We start from the raw sequence: 24,123 nt of genomic DNA, 5'->3' as shown, positions 1-24,123 counted from the left end.
TGTACACTTAAAATGGGTGCATTTTACTGTAGGTAAATAACACCTCAATAAAGTTGTTTTTGTTTTGTTTTTTTTTGCGGTATGCGGGCCTCTCACTGTTGTGGCCTCCCCCATTGCGGAGCACAGGCTCCGGATGCACAGGCTCAGCGGCCATGGCTCACGGGCCCAGCCACTCCGCGGCATGTGGGATCTTCCCGGACCAGGGCACGAACCTGTGTCCCCTGCATTGGCAGGTGGACTCTCAACCACTGCGCCACCAGGGAAGCCCCAATAAAGTTGATTTTAAAGAATGTTATCCAGGAACTAATCATTCAGTTTAGAGTAAACCAGCTCCATTAACTCTCTTCATCTTCTTTTAGCTGCTCATATTGTAGCCACCTCACTAATTCTCATAAAATACATTTGAAAAATGGTAGGCAAAATGCAAATAATGTTCAAATAAGTCCATTTTCCTACTTGTCAGAAGCTATGATGATTCATTGGCCTAAAAGGATGTTTTAATAAGTCTTGTCTGTGGTTCTCAAAAGTTGACATCTGGAAACTGTACCTTATTCCCTATTGCCCTCAAATGTAGAAAAAGCAAAGATAATAAGTATTGAAGCCCATCATTAATAAAGTGGAAGTAAATCAAATTCATTAAAGTAGTAGAAAATGTCTCTATTACATGGAGGAAGAAAATAAAAGTAGAATGCTGTCAAGCTGAGCATACCCTGATGCTGGTTTCTTGAAAAGAAACACAGAAGTTTAAAGTTTTGGGTATTTTTTGGTTTTGGGGTTTTTGTTTTTGTTGTTTTTTTGGTAATAATGTGTATTGGACAAAAATGATACTAGCCTGGCAAATTTTTCACAGACTTAGGTAAACACCATCTGAAGATCTTCAAAGTTGACTTGATTTCATTCCAGATAAATGTTTTTAGAATTCTGAAAGGTATATATAAAAAAAAAAAATCGAAGGAAACTAAGGTGTCCCAACTGAAAATGCAGGATTAGTTTTCTCTGATAGTTTTAAGTTTTGGTCATGTTTAATCTCTAGATATGGTCTGTCCACATATTTAATTTGGTGATAATGTTTCCATTAAGGCTAGACATACAAACATCTAAAACTTGACTAGCTGAGAACAGTGTTCAAATATTAAAAATCATAGGTGGGGAAAAATAAGGCTCTTGTTCTATTTGATTCAAATCTAAAGACCATTTTATTGGTCAATATTTCAACAGTTATTGAGAGAAACTCAGTTCAGACATAGAAACTCTTTCCCTGGTCCTTACAAAATTTCACATAGCTTTTACTGAGTCAAAAGTTCCATTCTCCTTTTAGAAGCAGGAAGGAAAAAAAATTATTACAAGTGACTCAAAACAAAGTAATTTAACTGTGCTTCATTAGTGAGATGTTTTCAGAGCACAGCCATCGAAGACATCTGTGATGTTAAATCTTGTTACTTATTTAGTAGCTTTAGTATCAGGATTGATATGGACTTTGTTGTTTTATTTTAAGTTTATCTTTGTGGTGATAAAGAGCACATTAGCTTTAGTCACAATTTTAGATTAAGAAATAATCACAAGCTCATCAAATTAAAAAGAAGTACAACAGTGGGGTTAAAAACTTTCAAATAGGTAAGTAGTATGATAAAGGCAAGGTTAAAATTAAAATTATTAATGTCAAAATTATTAATTATTAATGTGCATGTGTGTATTTTTAATTCTCTCTCTAAAGTGACCTAACATAGCAACTTTAATACATATGAGATATAACCTGGTGCATCAACTGGAATTTGTCTCTAATGTTCTTTTCCACTAAATGGATTTATATCTTGACACAGTAAGTATTTAAGATTCTGGAACATAATTTTGCCACTGAGCAAGAATACTTTCAAAAGTTCTGAAGAGTAGCTGAAAGAACACAATTAAGAAGATTCTTATTGGCCAAGATGTGGCAATTTGAGCATTTACATAAATGGAGGGTATGAATAAAAACTAGACCTAATCCAAATACGGTACAATGTTTGTTTCAACACAGATCAGGCATAGACAACCGCATCCTCCCATGAAATAACTCTGAGAAATTATCTAAAAGTATTTTTGTTCTTATCGTCATTATTCATCATACTACTTCAGCATCAACCCTGTCTTATGGTTCTTACTACTGCATTAATAACAATGCACTAATAAAAATAGCTAACACTTAATATTTTCCATGTGTCACAAATCATTTTAAATGCTTTATCTATTTTAAACCAGGTTGAAAATTATAGCTTGGTGAAGTTAAGTAGCTTGCTCAAGGTCACCCAGCTAGTAAGCACCGGTGCTGAGATTTACACCCAGGGAGCCTGGATTCCAGAACTAGTGCCGCTAAGGCTGCCTCATCAGTGAGGGAGGGAACATTCCAAATATGCCGCAGATCATGCTTGGCTGAGTAGACATTCTATTCCCTTTGGTGCTGAGCACTTTCTCAAGGAGAAAGTAGTCTGAGGAGGGGAAAGCTTTTGTAAAGAGAGATATTAAAGATAAAGCAACAGGGCTGCCCTGTTGGCACAGTGGTTAAGAATCCGCCTGCCAACGCAGGGGACACAGGTTCGAGCCCTGGCCCAGGAAGATCCCACATGCTGCAGAGCATCTAAGCCCGTGCCCCACAACTACTGAGCCCGTGTGCCACAACTACTGAAGCCTGTGAGCCTAGAGCCCGTGCTCGGCAACAAGAGAAGCCACCACAATGAGTAGCCCACGCATCGCAACGAAGAGTAGCCCCTGCTCACCGCAACTAGAGAAAGCCTGTGCACAGCAACGAAGACCCAACGCAGCCAAAAATAAGATTGATCGATTAATTAATTTTTAAAAAGATAAAGACACACACAATGTCCATGAGAACTCTGACCTGGACTAATGCTGAGCTGAAGTTAGTATTCTAAAATTTTAGATAGTGTTACAGCCTAGACGCAGTATGCAACTGCTGTGTTTTCATAACCTTAAGAAATAAGTTCTTCGTTCAGCAGTATAAAATATCATGCAAGAAAAAGGGAATTGCATCAAAATATTAATAGGATGATGAGCAAATTTTATTTTACATCTCTCTAATATCTAATATTTTCTAAATTGTTTAACAGTGAATGTGCATCACTTTTATAATTAGAAAAAAAATTATATTAAAAAGTTATTTAAGATTTCAAAAAGAGAAAGAAGGATATATGCCTCTTGCTTTCCTGCATTTGGAAGCCCTAAGCCAAGCAAAAGTTAGCTTGAGTTCCCAAAAGGTCAGCCACACAGACCCTTGGGTTAAAAAATAATAATAATAAAAGTAGAACTGTTTTGTTTGTTACTTTGTCATTTTAAAAGTGCTGTGAAGAAGGAAAGATAGCAGGAGTCCATCTCACACTCAGTTGCTCAAGGACTGGAAAACTGAACTTGCCTAAAGTGGAGAAAACTATCCAAATTCCAAAGCTTTTCTAGAAGCCTGCAGGTTCTAGGAGGCTGGATGCCTGGTTCTCTCCAGAGTCAAGAAATACCTTACCATACAAACTACTATTGGCAATAACTCCCATAAACTGTCCCGCACCTTTCACCTCCCCCTGGTAAGACCTGCAGCGAGGGGTCTCCCCTGCTCTCAGCTGGCTCCCCACTGAGCCTTCTGCCTTCCTGCTCTGATTTCTGGACCCAACAAGGCTCAGCCATAGGACTATTACTAGTGAATGTTTGGTAATCACTGTGAGATGTACCAAAAGTAACTTGTCAATAAAGTGCTTATTAAATAAAGTCTGCAATGGCTGTATAGTCTTAATAAAGTCTGTAATGGTTTACTTTAAAATATAAATAAAAACAGATTCAAAGCTATCCCTATTGAGTGCCATTCTCACATGACTCCCACTCCAATGTGCATTCTTGTACAATACGCTACAAATTGCCCACCACCCTCAAAGAACCCCTGGGAGAGTGACAATCTTAGGAGCATCATTTGGTATGTGTGCTTCAGAATTAAAACAAAAACACTGCCTCGAGAACAAGTAAAAGATGCCGTATCAACCCAACTGCCCAGGAACCAGAGGATGAGAGGTGCCCTTACCCACCAGGAGGAAGAAGAGTAAGTGGGCCAGCAGCCCCTAAAACCCAGGGAGCCGACCCAGGGTAACAGGCACCGGACTCCAGATGAAGCGGGAGGAAGATGCATGGGCACCTCCCCACCACCCCAGCATCTTCCCTTCCTCTCAGTTCTGTGTCCCCACCCGGCTCTCCCCATAGCACCTCCTCTCTTCTCATACTGACTCACATCAGTGCCAACCAACAAAGTCTGGGTGACTCCTTGGCTGGATCGACCTTTACTTAAGTGATACTAAGCAGCTACGGCCTCCACTTGTCAGCCCCGAGCAGTGGTAGTCAAAGTTGTAAGGTTCAAGAGCCACATTTGTACTGCCATTATCAAAGACAAACAGACAGATCACATAACAGTGCAGAGCCTATAATTATGTAATAATAGAATGCAAAAATTAAAGGTCTCATAGGGCCCAAACTAGAAGTGGCAAAACCACAAATGACATGACAGACACAGCCTGAGGATCAAATAAAAACACTCCACCCATAGACTCATGTACCAGGCACAGCTCTTCTTGTAAAATGCATATCCATATCTTTCACGGTATCCAATCATAAACATCTAGGAAGCACCCACTATGTACAAGGCATGTGCTGGCTACTGGGGGAAAGGAACAAAGAAACTGAAGATAAATAAAACCAGGGGTTCTGCCCTTAGTTTACATCTAGAAGGGGCAATAAGCCATTTGCACAAATTCTCCAGGGCCATGAAGTTCGTTATTATTATCTCCCACTCAAGTATTTGGAAACATTTACTCAGCACTCCATGACAGAACTCACAGAGCTATAATGAACTGTCAGTAAATGAACACAAGGCACTTTACAAGTATCATTCTGCTTGCAGATAAGCTAAATAAACAAATAAGCAAGTACACAAGCATGCACACATGCACTAACAAAATGTTCACAGTAAGCCATGCCTCAAACCTGTAAAACACCCTAGAAGCTAGTGGAGAAGGACCAGGAGCCTGGAATAGCTCTTCACAGAGCTAGGGTTCCTGAGCCATGTAACCAGAATCCCTGGGCGGCCTCTTCAGAGCAGGCCTGTCCAGATGTGCTCACCCTCCAAGGGGATCAGCTGACCTTTGGGGTGGAGGTGGCAAGTGGTCGGTGCACTTGGACTAAGGTACCCACACGATGCCTACATGTGCTCTATCTCCTCTCCACCACCCACAGAGCTCCCCAACCACCAACAGAGACAAAGAAGATTGGACAGTTTATTAAAATATAAAATGCCAAGCTTCTTCCCAAAAGTCCAACCCAATGTCAAGGCTAGAGCCTGGCCAAAATGAGAAACAAGTGCTTCAAGTTCGGAAGACTGACACACCCCAAAGATCATTCACTAAACTGTGCAAAGCAGCAAGGAGCCCTGTTAGCATCTATCTGCCGCACCCCGTCAGAGCGAGTGTAGGAGACACTAGGCAGTTCCCGCCTGGCTGGCCTCCACGCAACAGCCCCCAGAGCAGGTGGCACCAGATACTGGCCAGGGCCTCTGCCCCCGCTGACAATTTTCATACAGGGACATATTCACAGTCAGGAGGCCAGTGCCACGTGGCTGTGTGTGCTGATGTGATACCCTGCTGTCAAAGCACAAGTCTTTATTAAAGGGCCACATACTGCAAGCGAGAAGCCACTAGCAACTTGAAGAGCTTTCGTGAAAGGCAGCTTTTCAGAAAACTAGAAACATGAACAGTATTGATTTTTCCCAGTGTATAGGCCCCGAAATGCACACCAGTTCCTAAACTACAGCTTCTCTCAATGCCACCTTGCTCAGAAAAGGACAGCCCGCTACTTCCTAATGACATGGGGCACCTGTGGGACGAGCAGGGCAGCGGGTGGCTTCAAGAATGGGACCACGGGGCTCTGGCTGGCAAGCATTTGCACTGCAAACATTACAAGTGAGGATACTCTAAAATTACCTCATTCTACCCAGGGGCTTGGTGATTTCAAGGAGGAGATGCCAGAAAGAGGTAGCTTTGGTTTGGTTTTCTACACATTCAAATCCTAACGAGGTTTCAGTCTCCACCACAAATACCACATTACTCCTACTTAACCAACTCCAAAGCAGATCAAGGGCCAACCTGCTTGCACGTTCACAGCAGCCCACTGTAGGCAAACACGTGTGAACAAGCTGGCCTTCTGCAATACTTATTTCTGTCTTTACTCAGGGCCACAGGTTTTGGCCACATGGATGGAGGAGGGGCACCAGAATGCTCAGGGGAACTGATTCAAGGCTTTTAACGGCTATAACCTATTTCTGCTCAACACTCCTACCAGGACCTATCAGTGACATCCCTAGAAAGAATTCACTAAATGAGAGTTCCCAGAGCCAGGCCTATCCAGGATCCAGACTTTCAGTCAAAGACTGCATTGAAATTGATCAGAATCAAACACACACGGTAACTGAAGCAGGCAAATTGCTGTAAGCGTGTAACTGATGTGAAATCGCTTCACTTTCATGTTGTCATTAGATCCCCTGTCTCAGAATCCTGAAATAAAAATGTTCCTCTGCATTCAGTGTCCCACCTGGAATGATACTTTCTGACAGGCTCTGATTGATGCTGATTAACAGCCGTTTAACCATGAAGGTTGACTAATCAAGTAAAAAAAGGCTTTATCTTCCCAAATGAAAATTGAAGATACCTAATACATACCTCAGATACTTTAAAACATTCCAGCTATGGAATGGGGCGCATGTAGTCTGACCCTGTCTCCCCAGTCTCAGCCTAATGCTGACTCCAGATCACTGAGACGGCTTTGACGAGGGCCAGGAAGGTCAGGGCCCAGGCCAATTCGATTCCTTTAATTCTTCCTCCTCCCACCGCCCCATCAAGTTCTCTGCTTCCAGGGGTGGGACAAGGGCAGCAGCACCAAACTCTCAGAGCCTGGAAGACATCAAAGGACACAGCTGAGAGAGGGTGAGGTAAACGGGAGGAACACGCCTGTATTTTCCCCACTTACAAAGCCACAGGCTGGGAATGTTGGCTGAGGTGCTTGACACGCAGAGGGAGAAAGGAGAAAAGCAAAGCACACACTTGATGATCATTCACGTAAATGTACGAAGTATTTAGTACATCAAAATTTTTCTTTATCCTCCTCTTTAGTTTTCATGTATTTCTGCACACAGGAAATTGGATAATCTGACCAAAATTTCTGAGAAGGCGTACATCACTCTCTTATTTAAAAAACCCACAAATCTGCATGCATTTAGGTTTCCATATTTGTATATCTTTTTGCAAAAAATGTTTAAGAAAATGACTAGTAAGTTCAAAGGAAACTCAAATATTTCTGTGAAATAGCCTAAATATTTTCTGAATTTTAGTGTGTCAGTGAAAGACTACCAAAAACCAGAAGATTACCAACAAACAGATAAATAAATAAGAGAGTTCAGGATAATGTATATTCAGTTAAGGGGTGCCAGAGAACCAGATATACAAGAAAAACTATATCTCTATTTTGAATTTTTAATAGAGAGGCCCTGAGTCCATGTCTCCAGTATGGTAAACATTGGAACAAGAGTCACCAGCCTGGGGACTGGGATAACAAAGTCAGGTTCCTCAGAAAGAAAAAAAAAAAAAAAAAAAAAAGCATAGAAACCCAATATTACTGAATACAATGTTTCGGTAGCTTCAGATGTTCATTTCCTCAGAAGTCAGTCTATGACTAGGTAGTACTGACCATCTACAAATCTCCTATACTAACTACAGCCTAGTAACCATATATCCAATTAACAGAAATACACTCAAGCACAACAGACATTTACTGAGAACGTACCGTGTCTAAGGAAACAATGGACGGACACCCACTACCTGGAACGCAGAGCTGAAGGTACACAATTAGGGCTACAGTCCCATCCCTATGCAGGTCTCCAAACAGGCTCTCTTGTTATTCAGATAGTTTGGCAATGCGTCAAATTCCAGGGCAAGCTCTTTGCACTGCGGTTTTCCCCCTCAGATCTTATCCCAGGGCTTTGGTGCACCCTCCCATCACCAGCCCCCCATTCTTCCCAAACATACTTTTACAAACATGTCAAAATTTTGTCAAAAAATTACACTTCCCAATGTGTTCACATACAATTTATGGGCATATATTCTTTACCCAAATGAATGACTGCCAAATGACCAGACTGGTGAACACCTGTCATAGAAGGAATTTCCCTTTCAACAAAATTCAACACATCCATCTCCACAGAGCAGTGCTCCTGTGGTCTGTCAGCTGAGACATGGCAAGTGTCTGATGTAACACCACAAAGTGTCACCACATACTGCATGAAGTGTCCACATTTAAATCAGAAGTAATCAGAAAATTCACAACAATTAAAAGCAAAAATTTTGAGACGTCCCTCTTTAATTGCTCTTCTTAGGTGTTAAAAAAAAACTTCATTTATTAAACTTGGAATGAGAAGCAAAGCGTAGGTCAACAAGCTTTAAGTGTTCCGTGTTAATAAAAACATTAAATTGTCAACACTTAATGTGTGCTCTGTGCAAGGTACCCTGCTATTATAAACAGATGGGGTAGGGGGTCCCTGGAGGAAGTGAACCAGGCATGGCTTCCTTGACAGAAGAGAAGCCATTTTGACCTAAGCCATTTTGGGATCTAAGCCTGGCCACAATGCTTGCCCTTGCACAGGTCTCAGTAATTAATGCTCTTAAATGAAGCGAGGGGATGCAGGAACAAAGGGAAAGCAGTCAAGAAACACAGTTCAGCGATAAAACAGAGTCCTAGTTCCTCCTCAAGGGGTATACCTAGTAATCGGATACATATTTTTGAGTCTGTAGGAAATAAGGTCCCCACCCTGGTGGAGGACGGAAGGATGAAGTTGACCTTTTGTGACTTCAATCAACTAAAGCCTGGACTCTGTTGACCTTTGCCCCAATTCTATGCTGAATTCTCCTGGGCTCAAGCCCCTTCATGAATATGCACGTACCCTTAGCTTAAAACGTCCCCAATTCTGCTGCTGGGGAGCCACAGCTTTGAGAAAGATCCCCGGTGTTTTCCTTACTTGCTACAGGGAATAAATCCTCCTTCTCCCTCTCTGACACCCACCAAGAGGTGAACCCAGTTTTTCAGGTAATCCTCACAACCGCTATGGGTCTGTAATTTTATTATTCCCATTTTACTGATGAGGAAATACTGGCACAGAGGGTTAAGGGACTTGCCGGGACACTCTGCAGCTAGTCAGCTGCATAATCAGCTTCAAATATAAGCAGTTGGCCTCCCAAGTCCTCTGAGGGGCTCTCCACCACTACATCATTCTGTCACAATACTTGATAGTGTTTTACAAAACTAGATATTTACACCCAAGGGATGGCCACACAAAAGGCAAATAAAAGATTTCCTTTCATTGAGTAAAAGCTCTGGCTCAAATACAAAGTAATTCACATACTTATGAACATTTAAACTTTATCTGGGCTAACTTTTAAATAGATGGGTGAGGTTATTTCAATGTATCAAACTACAAAAGCAAAGAGGTACCCTGCCATTCAGAAAAATTCATTTAATCACACAAATAAGGAAGACTCTTTGTTCAGTATTTAAAAGAAAAAAAAATTGGGAAAAATTATTTCCACTGCAGAATTCATCACAAAAACTGCAGACTAAGCTGTCATTGCAGAGAGGGGAATACTATTCTATTGATAACTATCAAAGCCAGCAAAACTTAAAGGCTTCAAAAACAAAAACAAAACAAACTTAGTTACATTACCATGCTAATGTTACCTGTTTGTTACAGTAACTCTAGATCAAAAAGGCAGATGTTTAAAACTGGATAAGGCTGCTCAAATTTAACACCATTATCTTGATAAGCTTTCCCTACCACACTCCTTCCTCCTTACTCAAAGCATGACCCTTGAAACAAGTAATTTTTTTTTTTTTTTTGCTGTATGCGGGCCTCTCACTGTTGTGGCCTCTCCCGTTGCGGAGCACAGGCTCCGGACGCACAGGCTCAGCAGTCACGGCTCACAGGCCCAGCCGCTCCGCGGCATGCGGGATCCTCCAGGACCGGGGCACGAACCCGTGTCCCCTGCACCGGCAGGCGGACTCTCAACCACTGCGCCACCAGGGAAGCCCCGAAACAAGTAATTTTAAGGCTCTTTCTTAACACAATAATGTAACCATCCCCTGTTACAAGTTGTACAGGGAATACTAAACTTTAATTAACAATATAAATAGAAGTCATTAAAGATAGAGAACAAAAGACAAAAAACAAAAAACGCTAACAGTTTGTTATCCAATTTAAAAAAGAACAGTTACAAGTTCAGCTACACGTCTTGACACATTCTCTACTGAGCTGGGATTATAGATAGGTGGGCACACCAAGCATCAATTCTGAGGACTTGTTTTATTAAACTACGAAATGTAAGTATATTTAAAGGCTTATTAATCTGCTCAACAAACTACATGAGGGTTTACTGCATGGCCCTTCCAAAATTGGGGATAAATCTACTCAATACTGCAACAGAATGCCTGAGCAGTTCAGCATGGTTTTGCCCTTTCTGATTTTCCCCTGAGGCTCCCAGCTTGAGAAACATGAATAGTTGTGGTCATTCATGGTGGGTGTACAATCTAGGGAGTGTCTCTTCAAGACAACACAAAGAGCCAACAACAAAGGGTAAAGCTTCCTTTTCCTCAAAGCCTTCCTTCCTGTTCCCTGTCCTTTAAAAAACAAGGCTCCGAACTTCTTCCCTCAAGGCAACTGCACACAGATGCTTTCCTCACACCTCTTCTAACAGTAGCAAAGCTCATCACACCTACAGACCAGACTCTAAAGGGTCAGAGAGAATCAATAACCACTCTGCTTTCAAAAGAATGGGTAAGAGGACACAAACCCGAAAGGAAACACTCTCACTGTCTCTCTCTCCCCCTTCTCTCTTTCACCCTTTCTCTCTCTCTCTCTCTCTCTCTCTCTCTCTCTCTCTCTCTCTTTCCCACTAAACAGAATTCATCTCACAGTTGAAGATAAGAAATATTGGAAATTAACCATACTTTTGGTTACGTTATAACAGAACCCTCAGAAACAAAACAAACTGCCCAAGTAAGTTTTAGCCTAACAGCTCTGGAAATGTCATTTCTCCACCCCCATACAGACTTATCACATAAAACAGCTGTATGCCTGCAAGAACAGCTTAAAAATCACTGGTTCCCCAAAAGAACACAACTGTACAAGATAAAAACTAATTGAAAGGACCAAATCAGAAGATTTATAATGCCCTGTAGGCACGTATAAAAGCTGCTGTCCTAGCTGAGACAGGAGGCATGTAGAAATGTCTGTAAGGAACCCAGGCTCCCCGGCTAGCTGATAATGGCTTCAGCTATCTGGAGCTAGTGGCTGTCTTATTTCACTTGACACCTTCAATTCTCGCATCACCTACTGCAGGCAAACAGAGCCTCCCAAGAACAGTGACCCTTCCTCCCCAGTTTTCCTAACACTCTGACAAGAAGTAAATTACAACCCAACCCATTTCAGCCCCTGTAAATGTTACCTATTCCTCTATTTGATTCAACTCTACATGTAAGTATAGTTGGGATAAATCTAAATTTTAGAGCTTAAAAAACCTTACCGGTTACCTAGTTTAGCCCGCAGTTTGACAGACGAAGTGTTAATGGCTAGCTCAAGGATACAGACCACGTTAGTGGCAGGACCCTGCAGCATCCAGACTTCCCATCCAGTCATCACACTGTCCTGAGCCTCCACACAGATGGGGTCCCTAGGGCTCTGCAAAGGTACAGGAGTTGAGGTTGGGACTGCCACATAGTTCCAGGGCCTGAAGCAGAGAATTGTGGTCCACAGGCCATTAGAAAGCTGAGAAACCTGTGCTTCCCAAGAAGTCAGGTGGAGGAGTCAGCTGAAGGCTAGGCAAGTACCCTGCATCTAGATAATCGAGGTAATTCCTTCCCCCCTGCCACAATTTTTTTTTTTTTTTTCTTGCAGTACGCGGGCCTCTCACTGTTGTGGCTTCTCCCGTTGCGGAGCACAGGCTCCGGACACGCTGGCTCCGCGGCATGTGGGACCTTCCCGGACCACAAACCCATGTCCCCTGCATCAGCAGGCGGACTCTCAACCACTGTGCCACCAGGGAAGCCCCCTCTGCCACAATTTAAGTAAAAACAAATAAGAAGAGGTATTTTGATTAAATACACCTGGCTAGAGAATAGGAGGCTTTTCTCAAATGGGAGAGAATTTATTTAACTTTGTGAGGCTTAACTTTCATAATAATACGAAGACCCTATTAAAGTTCCATAAGTCACCTTAATAAGGTAAATATTTAGGCTGATTTTATGAGGCTTTCAGACTTTAGTTTTGAGAACGTTAATGGTTATGAGAATTTGCATACATGATCACAATCAGAATGGTAAAATAAACCAAAGGACAAGCTGTGAAACTGGGCTTTAAAACCTGCTTTATTAAACTAGATCAGTGTTTGTCAACCTTCACTACACGAGAATCAACTACCAACCATTTGCGTTAACCACCTCTGACATCCAACCCGGTCCAGCCCTCTGATGACTACACCCTCAGACTTCTAGTCTTCAAGATGAGACCCCAGACGCTGAGAAGCAGAGACAAGTCATATCTACTTTGTCCAAATTCCTGACCCACAGAGTCCAGGGGCATTAAAAAATGGTGGTTTCAGACCACTAACTTTAGGGATGATTTGTTAAACAACCATCGTAACTGGGACATCTGGAAAGCGTTTAAAAATCCCAGTGCCTAAGGTGCACTACAGCCCAATTAAGCCAGAAACTCTGGGGGTAGGACCCAGGCATCGATTTTTAAAACCCCCCAGGTGATTCTAATGTGCAACCAAGGTTTAGAACCATGTCCCTACTGTCCAATACAGTAGCCACCTGCAGTTTAAATTTAAACTAATGAAAGTGAAATAAAATTTAAAATTCAGTTCTTTGGTTGCACTAGCCACATTTCAAGTGCTCAGTAATCATGAATGGCCAGTGGTTACCATATTGGACAGCAGATGTGTAGAACATTTCCATCATCACAGAAAATTCTATTGGACAGTCCTGGCCTAAAGCAGTGATTCTCAGAGCTTGGTCCGGAGCTAACAGCATCAGTATCACCTGGGAACTTGTTAGAAATGCAAATTCTCAAGCCAAGCTACTGGATCAGAACCTTCTGGGTGGGACTGTGTTTTTCTTTTTTTGGTATTTATTTATTTGGCTGCATCGGATCTTAGTTGCAGCACATGGGCTCTTCATTGTGGCATGCGGGCTTTTTCTCTAGTTGTGGTACACGGGCTCAGTAGTTGCGGCGGGAGGGCTCAGTAGTTGTGGCATGTGAGCTTAGTTGCCCCATGCCATGTGAGATCTTAGTTCCCTGACCAGGGATTGAACCCGCATCCCCTTCACTGGAATGTAGATTCTTAACCACTGGACCACCAGGGAAGTCCCCTGATACACTCTTAAGTGTGAGAACCCCTGGGTTGTTACTGTCCACACAAAATCATTTTTTTCCATGACCTAGCTCATACTTAAATCTGAAAATTATCAACTTTTAACTCCATTGTAATATAAGGGAATAGTTCATGCTGTCATGCAATTTCAAAGATGTATTTTTGTGGTAGCAAGCTTACTTGGGAAGAAATGCCTTGCAATTAGCAAAGGATTCTTAAAAAGTTCCTTGAAGATGCTCTCAGTTAGAACAAGTTTCAGGTCCAGAAATATAGAAATATGGTTTAAAATTATGAAACTCAACAAACTACTCAATTATTAAAATTATAATTATGAAAACTATGTTGCATGACAAAAATAAATGCAAGAAAAGCAAAACACAAAATTGTAATTATAAATATTTATATTATATGGACAAGGACAAAATGAAGGAAGGAGAAAAATAAGAATAATGGATTTTTAGGTTTGCCCAGACAATGACACCTTCCTCCTGCCCCCAACCCCCCTTTTAAATTTCTGTCATGCTTCTTATAAAACATTTTAGAGTATCTAAGGAAGCAATCTTTTTAAAAGATACAATTGTGCTTTGACGTGAAAAGTTCATTTCAAGAATGATTTGGCATCTTTGCTCATTAGAGAAATGCAAATCAAAACTACAATGAGATATCATCTCACACCAGTCAGAATGGCCATCATCAAAAAATCTAGAAACAATAAATGCTGGAGAGGGTGTGGAAAAAAAAGGAACACTCTTGCACTGCTGGTGGGAATGTGAATTGGTACACCCACTATGGAGAACGGTATGGAGGTTCCTTAAGAAACTACAAATAGAGCTACCATATGACCCAGCAATCCCACTACTGGGCATATACCCTGAGAAAACCATAATTCAAAAAGAGACATGTACCAAAATGTTCATAGCAGCCCTATTTACAATAGCCCAGAGATGGAAACAACCTAAGTGTCCATCATCAGATGAATGGGTAAAGAAGATGTGGCACATATATACAATGGAATATTACTCAGCCATAAAAAGAAATGAAATTGAGCTATTTGTAATGAGGTGGATGGACCTAGAGTCTGTCATACAGAGTGAAGTAAGTCAGAAAGAGAAAGACAAATACTGTATGCTGACACATATATATGGAATTTAAGAAAAAATAAATGTCATGAAGAACATAGGGGTAAGACAGGAATAAAGACACAGACCTACTAGAGAATGGACTTGAGGATATGGGGAGGGGGAAGGGTAAGCTGTGACAAAGTGAAAGAGCGGCATGGACATATATACACTACCAAACGTAAGGTAGATAGCTAGTGGGAAGCAGCCGCATAGCACAGGGAGATCAGCTCAGTGCTTTGTGACCGCCTGGAGGGGTGGGATAGGGAGGGTGGGAGGGAGACGCAAAAGGGAGGGGATATGGGAACATATGTATATGTATAACTGATTAAGTTTGTTATAAAGCAAAAAATTAAAAAAATTAAAAAAAAATAAAAAATAAAAAATAAAAAATAAAAAGAATGATTTGGTAAAACAGTTCTACTGCTTCATCAATGATTCACTGAATTGTTCATCTCATAGTAAAATGAAATCAAGACTGCATTCAAGCAAATGATGAGGCTTGGACTTGTTGTCCTCCTAATTCTGAGAGTCTACAAGAATTTCTCCTCTCTACTTTTCTTTTTTTAACCTTAGATCTTACAGTCAAATATAAGAATTATCCATTTTTACAATAAAATTTTAGAGATGTGAAAACTTGACATTTTTCCCATGCTTATTTAGTTTCCACATAGTTGTTGGGTGGTAAAATGCCAAATAAACTAATTTCCAAGGAAGAATTTCTCATATTTTCTTCTTATATTTGCAAATCTAAATTCCCAGAAATATTGTGTAGAGTAATCTTTGAAAAGATAGCTCTTGAATCCCATATAAATCAACTCTTGATTGTTTTAATGTGAATTTTAGCATACTTCCTTTATTGACAGCTGTGTTGTTAGTAAACTTCATTTCCTATGTTGTGAAGGTACAAAATTCTCTTTCTGAGCGTTTCTATACGTCTTGTTGGTTTCTCCATTTCATTTGCCAGTAATGTTCTCCAAACTCCTTTAAACTCTCAATAGCTCCAGGGAAGATTTGAGAAAGGGTAACTGTGGTTGAATAACTGAGAGACCTTGATGTCTTCAGAAAGCTTACTATCTGTGGAAGACTTTTTCTTATAAATTTCTTTTTTTTTATTATTATTATTTTTGTCTTTGCTGGGTCTTCATTGCTACACACGGGCTTTCTCTAGTTGCAGTGAGCAGGGGCTACTCTTTGCTGCAGTGCACAAGCTTCTCACTGTGGTGGCTTCTCTTGTTATGAAGCACAGGCTCCAGGCGTGCGGGCTTCAGTAGTTGTGGTGCGTGGGCTCAGTAGTTGTGGCTCGCAGGCTCTAGAGTACAGGCTCAGTAGTTGCGGCACATGGGCTTAGATGCTCCACAGCATGTGGGATCTTGCCAGACCAGGGCTTGAACCTGTGTCCCCTACACTTGCAGGTGGATTCTTAACCACTGCGCCACCAGGGAAGGCCTATAAATTTCTTTAAAATATGAGTGCACAGCATGTGTAATTTTATTGAAAATTGGAAACAATCCAAGTTATCCACTTATTTCTAACTAGATTTTGCCAGAAGTAGCCAAGTGGTAGGATGATAAACTGGCCAGTTTGGTATCATTTTGAAAAATTTCCCCAACCCAACAAGCATACATATTTTAAAATTAATGATGACCAAAAAAAAATCTAACTAAAATTTTTGCAATAGTGATACAAAAACAGGATTTTTCTAATTTTTCGAGCTTTTGTACTGATTACACTGATTATCTTCATTAATGTGGGTAGCTAAGAGTTGTATAAGGCAGCTACTACCTTTAATTCTAGCATTTACACGTGCTCTTAAGAAAAAGAAAAGCATTTTTATTTCTATTGTTGGAAGCTAAAAAGAAAAGGGAGTTGACAGAACCATTTAATAATGATAATTTTTTTAAAACAACAAAGAGAATTTACAAAATGCTTTCTGTGTGCTGGGCATTCTTGAATGTAGGCCCTAAGAACACAAAGATAAATCATATATAGCCCTTGTCCTAGAGAAAGTCCAAAATCTATACATTTGAGATTTAACATAAAAGACAGACACCAACACCAACAAAACTATGCACTAAAAAAAAAAAAAAAAAGACCGACTATATAGAGGACCAGTTCAGGAAAACCCATGTCCAAATAAGTGTTCCAGAAAAGAACTGAGTAAATTTTAAGAAGTGTTTGCTAATGAATTAATTCAATAATTTTTTTTTCAGAACTGAAGGATGCAAGTTTCCAGGTCCAAAAGGCCCACCACTGTGATTTCACAAAAATGGGGAAGAAAATATTCTATAGGATTACAGAAAGGGAAAATCTAGGTCACGTCTAAAGGATTAGAAATCCAAATAGCTTTGGACTTCTCAAGAGAAACACTGGAAGCTAGAGGACATTAAAGCAACAATATCTTCAAAATAGAATTCGATACCCATCCAAACTATTAACGAGGTAAGTAGGTGGAATGAAGATATTTCCATGGTTTCAAAAACCCTTACTTCCCAAACATTCCTTCTCAGGAAGCTACCAAAGGATATGCTCTACAAAACTGAGGCAGTAAACCAAGAAAGAAAAAGGAAACAGAAAAACAGATCCCACACAGAAGAGAAATAAAAGGAATTCTCAGAATGATGGGACAGGAGCCCCCAGGATGACAGCTACATCAGGCAGAGAAGGTTACCAGTTCATAAAGGAACATGTTAGAAGGGTCAAGGAGAGATGTCTCTAAGAAGATGAAATCAAGAGAGCACTTCATATATCTGAATGTCTTGAAAGGAGATGTGGGCAAGGGACAGATAATTTAAATGTTGAATTAAGGGTAAGTACATAAAAAAGAAGCAAATTAGAGAGAAAGGAAAAAAATAAAAACAATTATTAACTCCAGGGAAAACAAAAAGTTTTGTATGATAGGAGAAATCATGGAAAAGTACACGGCTCAACTGTAAATAATGTTCTATACAGTCATTTAAATAATGGAAATACTAAATACTGATACATTATATAACTATATTGGGAAAATGGGGGATGGGGAGAATTCGGGGATGGGGTGAAAATAAGGCACAGAAAGAGAACAGAGAGAACGAATTAAAAACTATCACTACCAGCATGTTACTCAGAAATATGGAGGGAAATTCCAAAAGAACAAGCTAAGATCACTATACGTGGCTGCCTCTGGGACTAAAAATAAAGAGGATTCTTCTGTTTAAACCATAGCCTTTATAAATTATAAAACTACTTCACACTTCAAACTATCACACTGATTTTAAAATATATATACAAATATATGTATGCAGAACCCAACCTCTTAGCCACTAAGCTTGTATTTTTCAAATTATAAACCTATGACCATTTAGCGGGTTGTGAAATTAATTCTGTAAGTCACAACCATCATTTCTAAAATGAATTAAAACAAAAGCAGGTAGGGCTTCCCTGGTGGCGCAGTGGTTAAGAATCCGCCTGCCCGGCTTCCCTGGTGGTGCGGTGGTTGAGAGTCCACCTGCCGATGCAGGGGACACGCGTTCGTGCCCCGGTCCGGGAGGATCCCACATGCCGCGGAGCAAGTAAGCCTGTGTGCCACAACTACTGAGCCTGCACTCTAGAGCCCTCGAGCCACAACTACTGAAGACTGCACGCCACGAGCCGGTGCTCCACAATGAGAAAAGCCACCGCAATGAGAAGCCCATACGGCGCAATGAAGAGTAGCCACAACTAGAGAAAGCCTGCACAGCAACGAAGACCCAACGCAGCCAAAAATAAATAAATAAAAATAAAGTTCCCTTTAAAAGAAAAAAGAAGGTGGTAGAAAATAACAGAGACATTGCACATAGTAAATTTTTTCATGAACCTTCATATACGTACACACAACTGTGCATAATGTAAAATGTATGTTTAACTGTGAACAAAATAATTTTTAAATTACTATCTACACAGCATTATAATTACTTTTAGTCCTGTTTTTTTTAAAGGGAGAGATGACAATCTATCTTTATTGTAAAGCAAAGAAATGGAAAATGTTGACAGCTAATGAAAAGATTCCATTATAACACTCTTTAAAATGCCACTGATATCATGCATGAAGAATGCTCACTCCTATATTACTGAAATCTAAATACTCTGCTTTCTTACAATCAACTTTGTAATATTTGAACCAGAGAGAAGAGTAACAACACAGAAAACACAATAAAACTCAAAGTCAATCAGATAATGTGGAATATTACTGCTTCTTAGGTGATGGATCTTTCTCATTTTATATGATTTTAACTCATTTTTAAATTCCCGGTCTACAGATATACTCGAGCAGAAGGAACCATCCTAGAAGACTTTAACAGCAGTGGAAGCCAGCCTGGTGGAATAAACAATCAAAAACTTGCAACATATAATGCATAAACTAGAAAGTACAGATGCAGTCGACCAAGATATAGTTTTCTTCCACTGACCCACCCTCATATACTTTAAAAGCTACACTGCCCACCTTGCAGTATGGAAAAATTGGGCAAGTTAAAACTTTGATGCTCTTTTACTAAAACGCTAAATTTAGTCCAATTTTTCTTTTAACTTAGCTAGGTTATGTTGATATATGCACATTGCTTTGGATGCTTACCCTACAATTCACTTACTTTAAAATGATTTAAAATAAGAACAAAAATTTCTGCAGAAAGCAAGTTCCATTATACTCTCATGATAAAGCTTCACTTCTTAAAAGTTATAAAGATCAGATTCATATACACATGGGTATGTATTTTTTTAAAACCACTACTACTACCACCCACACAGGATATTAAAAAAATAAAAATAAAAAATGAAGGAGTCAATATACTGGTATTTAATTATAGAAAAGATATTTGTGGAAATATATATATATATATATATATATATATATATATAAAGTATGTGTATTTGAAAATATGCATGAGAAGTTAATGACTGTGGTTACCTTTTTTTGGACAGGTGAGGGGATGGGAAGAGTAGAGATGACAACCAGGGTGAGAGGAAGTCTTTGCACTGCACATCTGGTTATACTTTGATTTTAAAACTATTACCTATTTTGGCAAATTAGGGGTTCTCATTCTCTTCCCCCTTCATGAATTGCCTGGCTTCCGCACCCTATTCCACATCCTGCACGCACGCACACACAGTCACCCAGAAGTAATTTGAGGCAGGTATGCCTTTCACTTTGACAAAAGACTTTCTCCCGATCTTGAAAAAGTGAACCTGTACTCTTAGCACCCACGTGACAGGCACAAATGCCACCTGTCTTTGCAGGATGCCAGGACCCCGGGTCACATCCACAGCCCCTCCTCAGCACGCCCATCACACTGCAAACCATCACACTGCAGACATTTGCTGAGGGCCTGCTATGTGCCAGATGCTGTTTGGAAACATGGGACACAAAAGTCAGTAGGACAAGGTACCTGCCTTCCCAGATCTCAAAGCCTCAAGGAGAGGAGAGGAGACAGAAGAGCAAACAGGTAATTTCCAAATGATAGGGTATATATAGTGGGAAAGTGTAATCTACATAATCCACCACATTATATTTCAATTATTTTTTCCCCTGTTTTCCCACCTCTCTCAAAGGTGAGAGTCTCTGGCACAGGCAATGGGTCCGTAGTGATCTTTGGATCCCCTAAGCTAAGCATGGTACCCACATGATCTGAACTTCATAAATGTCTCCTGCATGGTAATGCAATGGTATTTTAAGAAATACATTCATATATGTCTTAATGTTTCAGAATGGTGATTGATAAACACATCAACTATTAACCTGGACCTCTGTGGTGTATTATAATCTTAGAATTTCAGAACCAAAACAAACATCTTTAACCTCAGAAGACCTGTGATCTTTTAGTCCTTAACATGTAGTTTTGGCTTTGATTCCATAAAGGGGGAAAATTATGAAAACTAAGCCTATCTGTTTCTTTTCCTGGAAACCAATGCACTCTTGTTTGTTTTTACTGGTAGGAGTGGAAGCTTTCACCCAGTAACTTAAAACTCCAACCATGATTAATACATTAGTAATTTCTTGCAATATTCAGGAAAAAAAGTGATTTTCAATCTGACACGGGTTTGCCAATATTAATTTAAAACTTCTTACACTTCAAACCTTGGACTTCTAGGTAAGAAAAATAATAGTCTTGCCTTGTTCTGAGCTCTATCCAAAACAAATGATAGAAATGAATTGCAAAGGTAACATGAAGCATCGTTGCAATTAATCAACCCAGAACCCAAGGGAGGAACTGTTTCTATTTTTAAATGCACTGTTGCTTTAAGGGAAGACCCACTGGAGAAACATAAAACCAAGCTGCATAATGAAAATCAAAATGCATTTGGTGTCTCCCTCCTCGCAAAGACAGTAATCCTAACCTGCAAGCAGTACTGCTGTGTTCACTCCTCCCAGTTTGTCTGTAAACTGAATGACAGGTACCCAGGCAGAATCCCACAGAAAGGGGCCATCCACCACTCAAAGAATCATATCTGCCAGGAGGCCAGAACAAGAGAACACCCATGTTTCAGTGCTATTCTTATAGTTCCAGATAAGGGGCTATTCCAAGAAGCAAGCAGATGGATAAATCCCCAAGTCACCCTTCAAATCATTACTTAAAAGATGCTGATCAGTAACCGCAGTGGTGGCCCTAAAAATGATCAATTGATTATTTAGTAGTTCCAACCAACTGTCTACAGTTGTAATTTCTATCCAAATTCCACAACACTAAATCTGTGTCTGCCCACAAATGACAAAGCTTCATTTCATTAAATAGTAGCTAACAGTAACACTCCTGATGGTTAAGAGTGACAAGGAGCAGGTGTCAAACCAGCAAGGGAAACAGAAGCCACAGCTACATAAAAGGAGTTAACATTCTACCTGCTTCCTAGACTGCTTCGAAGACTCAGACCCAGCAGAATCTTTTTCTCAAACAATATTCAGGTTGGGGGGGGAGGGAAATGTTGGTGATGTGGGTGACTAATTTAAGCTGTAAATATCTTAATTTACTCAATGAGTTTACTTACTATCACTAAGAAATACACAACTACATTGCTATAAATGTATCTAAAATCCTATAAATATCTAAAATGTATCTAAAAATATTATTCAAAGATACATCCATTACTGAAAAGTATGTGACATATTTAAATACAACTTAGCTATTTACAATCACCATAACAATCTGCTACAGGAAGCAGAATGTTTGCACATTGGATAAATATTTCTAGCCTCAGCACAAAAAGCAAACAATCCCCAAACTTACCTCATGATAATTTCTCCCCCCCAAATTTAGTAAAACTATGCCTGAACACCACATGATTATAGAATGAAGGCAGTTGTTTCCTTTAGCAATAAAGTAACAAACCCTACTTCAGAGTCTCTCTTTAGTGAAAAAAATCTCTGAAGAACAACAACAACAAAATCACTAAATTGTAACACATCAATCAACAGGTGACTTTTAGAAACACAAACTCTCATCAGAGAGGAATTAATTTTGTCAGATCTCCCTGATTTCTCTTTCCTATTTTTACAAGCTACTGCATTGCTATACTAAATGAATTCCAACCGTTTTCTTCTCAGGGGCTTACCAAAAAAATGCCAAATATTCAAATTATTTTAGGGCATTTTCCCATACTGTTGCGTGGAATAGAGCAGAATTAATAAGGATCCAACAGTTACCACTTTTCAAATGCAAATGTTGCCATCTAGTAAATGCAGCCCCTTTTAAACATCCCCCCAGTGTCTACACAGCTCCGGGCACTACTTTTGTTTCCTTGAAAATCGAAATTCGCGCATTACATTCAGGCATTATCTCAACCCAGCACCAACAAAAAAATAGATCTTAAATGGTCCAGGCCTGAGCCTGCATCGTACAAAACTGTTCTGCTTTATTGTGGGGGGGTGTTCCCTCCCACCCCCCATTTTACACACAAAGTTCCTTAACATTCTGCCAAATAAAGCAAACAGTACAGTGGTGGAAAGAACCAGGGGCACTGGGTTCCACGAACCAGGCCTTGGGGTGGTCACTTGCTCGCCTCGGGCCTCAGTTTTCTCATCTGTAAAATGTGGCTATTGGACTAATCATCTCTAGGGTCCCATCCGGCCCCCCTCGAAGCCGGCCGGGGACACAGCGGACTGGTCCTGTTCAGGCCGGGGTGCCCTGCCTGATGCCGCTCTAGATGGGAGGGGACAAGGGGGAGGGGGGCAGAGGGAGGAGAGAGAGGAACTTGGACTTGCAACAGCTTCAGACAGGAGCGTGCGACAAACTTGAAGCCGTCCTCCTAACAATAGGCAAGAGCACTCCCATTTTCCTGGCTCAAACTTGCAGGAGGCGGCGGGGCTGCACCCTCCTGCCCGCCCTCTCGGCACCCGCTTTACCTTTCTCCCTGTTTGGTGTTAGAAGGAGGAGGGTGCAGGACCGTTTGATTCCCTTCCATCTCCACCACGCACTTGGTGTTCAGTTCCAGTTCTGAAAGCAGAAGGGAAAACGAACGTTGCCAAGCCGAGCATCCGTGCCCGCAGCCCTCCTCTGCACGCCGCGCGGGACTCCCCCGGGAGGCGGCCGAGCCCGGAGCCGGGAGCCGGGAGCCGGCGCACCGGGTACCCGCGGCCGGTGCGGGCGCCGCCTCCGCCCCGGCGCTCCGGCTCCGCTCCCGCCGCTCCAGCCCCGCGGCCCCGCAGTTTCCAAAGTTGCCCCCGCCCTCATCCCGACCACAAACGAAAATGAGCGGAAAGCTCCTCACCTCGTCGGTTCAGGGGCCGGACCCGGACGGCAACTTTTACCTTGGTATCCGACATGTTGGCGGCGCCCGCTCGGCCCCAGGCGGCCCCTCACGCGCGGCGCCGCCGCAGCCGCAGCCGCGCGCCCCCCGAGCGCGGCCGCCGCCGCTGCTCCGCCGTGTGCTCCGTAAGGCAGCGCCGAGGCGCGCGGGCCATCCCGGGGGAGCGCGACGCGGGGCACGGCCGCGGCCCGGGGAGGGGCGGGCGCGCGGGGCGGGGCGCGGCGGCGGCGGCGGCGGCGGCGGCGGGCGGGGAGGAGGCCGCGCCGCCCGGGCCCAGGCGCCGCTCTAGCCGCGCCGGCCCAGCCGACCGCAGAGCGCCGCGGCCCCTCGCGGCCGCCCCGGGCCCGGCCGCGCCGCCATCTTCCGCGCCTCGCCGCGCCCGCGCCCCCGCGGCTCGGGGAGGCCCGGCCCGGCGGCGCGCGGCGCCCAGCGGAACCCGGAGGGGACGGCGAGCGGCGCGGCGCTGGGGGCCGCTGCAGTCCGGGGCGGGGCGCCCGGTTTCTCCGGGCCCGGCCTGCACCCGCGCCGGCGGGGACCCCACGGGCACCGCCTTGAACTCGAGTCACCTTGTGGGGCCGCTGTCACCGCAGCCCCAGAGCTCTTGGGTGTGCCGGGTGGGCAGGCCTTACCCACGGAATGAAATACGCCTCAAACCGAAATGCCGGCACGCCGCCCCCTCCGCCCGCCCGGCACCGCACGGAGCGCGCAGCTGCATTTTCAGATGCGTGTGGTGAACCGAGGCTGGAAATCAATCTGTGCCTCTG

General features: G+C 42.2%; 1 protein-coding gene across 1 annotated transcript in view; it reads right to left on the bottom strand.

Annotated features, from left to right (window-relative positions):
- KIF13A (kinesin family member 13A) overlaps positions 1-23,457 on the bottom strand; it is a 211,225-nt gene extending 187,768 nt beyond the window's left edge. Inside the window, 2 exon segments of the mRNA XM_082638701.1 lie at positions 22,956-23,046; positions 23,321-23,457. Of these exon segments, the coding sequence (XP_082494827.1) occupies positions 22,956-23,046; positions 23,321-23,375 (146 nt within the window). The 5' untranslated portion in view covers positions 23,376-23,457.
- Positions 23,458-24,123: the final 666 nt, after the last annotated feature.

Source organism: Mesoplodon mirus (assembly GCF_964341445.2).
Source record: "Mesoplodon mirus genome assembly, chromosome: 12".
NCBI classification, from domain to species: Eukaryota; Metazoa; Chordata; class Mammalia; order Artiodactyla; family Ziphiidae; genus Mesoplodon; species Mesoplodon mirus.
This window is presented reverse-complemented; position numbering and strand designations above follow the sequence as displayed.